This window comes from Cibotium barometz, chromosome 35 (assembly GCF_041138505.1).
Source record: "Cibotium barometz isolate CiBa-2024 chromosome 35, ASM4113850v1, whole genome shotgun sequence".
In the NCBI taxonomy this organism is placed as follows: domain Eukaryota; kingdom Viridiplantae; phylum Streptophyta; class Polypodiopsida; order Cyatheales; family Cibotiaceae; genus Cibotium; species Cibotium barometz.
In genome coordinates this window covers 43,856,539-43,860,669 of record NC_141080.1, presented here as the reverse complement: position 1 = coordinate 43,860,669, position 4,131 = coordinate 43,856,539, and the positions used below count along the sequence as shown (strand labels likewise).

Below are 4,131 nucleotides of genomic sequence, written 5' to 3'. Positions count from 1 at the left end.
TGAGTGGCAATCCTTGTGCATTTAATATTTTATACATTTCACATGTGGTATTGCCCACTCGCAAAATCAATCAACCACCATGTAATCCAATCTAGTGCATAATAGGGGAGCTACCTACACATATGAAAATGAGGGCATCCTAGTTGGAACATGCCAAATCAAGAAAAAGAGAGGACCATACCCTTGGGTGGCCCTCTTTCCGTGAGCCCGGTTTGTTTATTATAGAAGCAAAGCAACGTCGACTCGAACCGCGGGCGTCTCAGCCGACTACTAATATCTTAGCGCTCTATAAATTAATGGGCGCAATGTGCGTTCCATTTGTAGGCCGTCGTCTCACTATAAGCTCATCTCATCTACACGACACGATCATGGCACACCTAAGAAGCTGCACGCAGCAGATGCTGCTTGTGTCGCTGCTCCTCCTCCTCAGCAGCGGCGCTTCTCCAAGTACGTAATAATATATTACGTGCTAAGAAGCTAGACGTCCTTTTCATTGTCGTGCTCTCTGCGTTATTTAGAATATCATCTAATAGCTTGTTGATCTGCCAGTACAGTAGGGTGAAGAAGATCTAGATATATAGATAGATCTTCTGCTGCGATTAGGGCGATGAATAATCTTTGTTATTGTCTGTACTGCTGCGATTAGGGCGATTAATAATCTTTGTTATTGTCTGTACTGCGTTATTATAACTACAGCTGCAGCTGCTGCTGCTGCGATTAGGGCGATTAATAATCTTTTTTTAGTAGTGCACGCTTGTACTACTACTACCTGGACTACTGCGGTCTGATGCTCGCCTGTTGATCATCATGAGCATCATTGATATATATATAATAGGATGATGGTAAAATATTGCAGGTTTTGCCTGGCCAAATGCCCAGGAAATCGAAATGAACAGCCTGATGAAGTTCAAGCAGGGCCTCCAGGATCCCCAGCACGTGCTGGACAGCTGGACTCTCGACGATATGCCGAATGCGTGCGGGGTCTGGAGCGGCGTGGAATGCGATGGGGACTACAGAGTCACGTCCTTGTACGCATCATGAAGCACTCTCTCTCTCTCTCTCTCTCTCTCTCTCTCTCTCTCTCTCACATTCAATCAAATATGTGATCTTTTCTTTCTGGGGGGGGGCTTTTTTTTTTTGCAGGATGCTCCCTGGCTACGCGCTCTCTGGGCCTCTTGTCCCAGAGCTCGCCCAGCTCACCCGCTTGCAATATCTGTACGTTTCCTGCATATTGTTCACAATTACAGCATGGTCCTTGGTTATTAGGCCAGCTGAATATATGCTTAAACGGCCGGGTGATATATATCCGTTAGCTGTTACACTCTCATTTTTATCTATTGCATTAACGCACGCTCGCTCGCCTCCTGATCATCGCCGCATGCATACAGGGACTTTGCACAAAACTCTCTCACAGGGCCCATTCCCATGGAGCTCGGCAGTCTGAGCAGCATGCTGGGCGTTTCTCTCCAATTTAACCAGCTCTCCGGCACCATACCAGCAGAGCTCGGAAACCTCTCGGCGATCACCGCCCTGTAAGTCTTATAATACCCTTTCGTGTGTGCTAAAACCCAAATGTAACAATACTGACGCTTCAAGCATGTCTGGTGTTTGGCCGCCGCCAGTTTTCTGCACGGCAACAAGCTCACGGGAAGGATTCCGAATACCCTCTCCAACCTTTCGCAGTTACGTAACCTGTAAGTATGGATACACCCGCGTGATCTGTCCTGTAATTTCCGACTTCTTGTCCTGCTTGCTTCATGCGCATTGGCTTGCTTTAATTTCCCAGGCAGCTCGGGCTTAACCAATTGACAGGCCCCATTCCGGATGGCCTCGACCGCTTCCCCGCAGCTAGGTGAGAATCCTCCCTAGCATCCTCACTTTTTATGACAATGTTCCCTTCCAATATCGATAAGCCTGCTCATGACCATCGGATGGATATGGGTGTTCTGTTGCAGTTTTGCAGGGAATCCAGGGCTCTGTGGAAAACCCCTCGGCATACCATGCCCTAGTCCTTCAGCAGCACGCTAGACTAGAGTACTGCTTCGCTAAGTAGTCGCCAATTTAGCTTGCTGGCGACCTCCTCTTAATTTTGGAGTGCTCATCACTACACTTATATGGGATGTAGCTTTTTCTTTTCCCCCCCTTTTGGGCTTATATCAAATGACTCCCAACTTTGGTGTTCATGTTAACTCATTCTTAGCATCCCTCATTTTAAACTACAATAATGATCCTCAAGAGAGGATCCCAAGTCTAGCCTATGGGCATAAGGAATTTCATGCACACCCTCACCCACCTGTACCATAAGGGGGTTCCAACAACATTGGTATTTTGATACGTGACGATGTCATATAACTTCACAATTCACAAAGGTGTGGTAGAAACTCATAATCTCTCTATAGAGTCCACTACAATGAATCATAAATCTCTCTCTAGGGTCCACTAAAATGAATCATAAATGTTGGAGTCGAAGTGTTATGTGGGATGCTTCAATAACGTTTCTAATCTACTTCTTCTCTCTCCCCACAAAAGCTACTCATAAATGTTGGAGTCGAACTGTTATGTGGGATGCTTCAATAACGTTTCTAATCTACTTCTCTCTCCCCACAAAGGTGTGGTAGAAACTCATAATCTCTCTATAGAGTCCACTAAAATGAATCATAAATGTTGGAGTCGAAGTGTTATGTGGGATGCTTCAATAACGTTTCTTCCATAGTATCCATCCTCTCGACATCATGTACCGATGGGCCACACACTCTCATGACTCGAGCAAGTCATGAATCACAACGGGAAAAAAACAAAAGTGAGCCAAAAATTTCAACTTTTCACGGCGGCCATTGATGTGGGAGATGTGCTTTGTAAGTTATTTAAATGTTCCTAGGTCTCAAGCTCCCAATCATATGTAAGCAAAAATGGTTGATCATTGCTCTCAATAAGGGGATTGAATCTCAATCCACCCACACATCACATCCTTATCACCAAAGCATTTTCTTTTGGTAAACCATGATTGCAAACCCTCACATTGATCTATAAGGTGTGCCCAATCTCAATCTAGTAGGCCATTTCATCCTTAGATTTGTAACATCTTTTTATTAAAGATGATCATAGGTGTACTAGTGAAGACTATTGTAACATTCTTTTATTAAAGATGATTTTAGGTGTACAAGTAAAGACTACTATAAACCCACCTTCTTCTCCTATAATATATGTGATGTCCTCTTTCTAACAAATAATGTATTCATCTCTTTCCAGGTGTACCAATAGAGACTACTATAACTCCATATCGAGTCTCCTACAATATATGCAATATATCGAGTCTCCCTAGTTTACTCCTACTATAACTCCTACTATAACTCCATATCGAGTCTCCTACAATATATGCAAATAATGTGTTCATGTCTTTCCAGGTGTACCAATAGAGACTACTATAACTCCATATCGAGTCTCCTACAATATATGCAATATAGAGACTTTCTTAGGAATTTGAGAAGTCAACAAAATTAGTAATATGGAATATATGGAGTTCATGGGCACCAATTCTTGACAATTCTATGCTTCTTCTATGTGCCAACAATGATACGATTATCCGCTCTTAATCAACTAATCATTGCATTCTACTAACTATCAAGCTAGGAATGTTTCTTGGGGTAGTCCTACTCTGAAATCCATAGAAATACTTTCCCACTTATCCTCAAGTATCTGTAGTGGTTTTAATAAACCACCTACTTTTAGGCGCTCAGCTTGATTGACTTAGCACTTAGGGCATTTAATAACATAATGCTGGACATCCTTCTTTAAACTTGCCCGATAAAACTATCTTTTATTAATAAGTGCATAGGTCTTAGAAATTCCCGGGTGCCCCGCACTTGGATTGTTGTGATGTGCTAGTACAATATTCTCATGAATATTTTCTTCTTTGGGTACACAAATACGACCTTTATATAACAAGTACCTATTATGGATGGAAAAAAAATTCCAATGATCTTTTTCACTTATTGACCCTTTTTAAGTCATTCCTTTGAACGACTATCTTTTTTAAGTGACATTCTTTTATCACTAGCAGCTACATTTTCTTTACTCTCTATTTGAGAGTTATCTTTTTTAATCAAGTATTTCCAAAATACTTGATAGCTA

The 4,131-nt window shown here is 42.2% G+C and overlaps 1 protein-coding gene across 1 annotated transcript; it reads left to right on the top strand.

Moving 5' to 3' along the window:
- The first annotated feature begins 301 nt into the window (after positions 1-301).
- On the top strand, positions 302-2,343 carry LOC147618482 (uncharacterized). Its single transcript, XM_086775168.1, has 7 exons — positions 302-447; positions 857-1,028; positions 1,144-1,215; positions 1,389-1,532; positions 1,623-1,694; positions 1,787-1,852; positions 1,956-2,343. The coding sequence occupies exons 1-7, from the start codon at positions 306-308 to the stop codon at positions 2,026-2,028; spliced, it is 741 nt and encodes a 246-aa protein (XP_086631294.1). The 5' UTR covers positions 302-305; the 3' UTR covers positions 2,029-2,343.
- The last annotated feature ends 1,788 nt before the right edge of the window (positions 2,344-4,131 follow it).

Bases quoted from the DNA above. Each gene is read 5' to 3' on its own strand.
- LOC147618482 (XM_086775168.1), top strand. From the start codon at position 306: ATGTGCGTTCCATTTGTAGGCCGTCGTCTCACTATAAGCTCATCTCAT. The intron at 1,695-1,786 runs GTAAGTATGGAT...TTAATTTCCCAG, and splicing joins CTTTCGCAGTTACGTAACCT to GCAGCTCGGGCTTAACCAAT. The intron at 1,853-1,955 runs GTGAGAATCCTC...GTTCTGTTGCAG, and splicing joins GACCGCTTCCCCGCAGCTAG to TTTTGCAGGGAATCCAGGGC.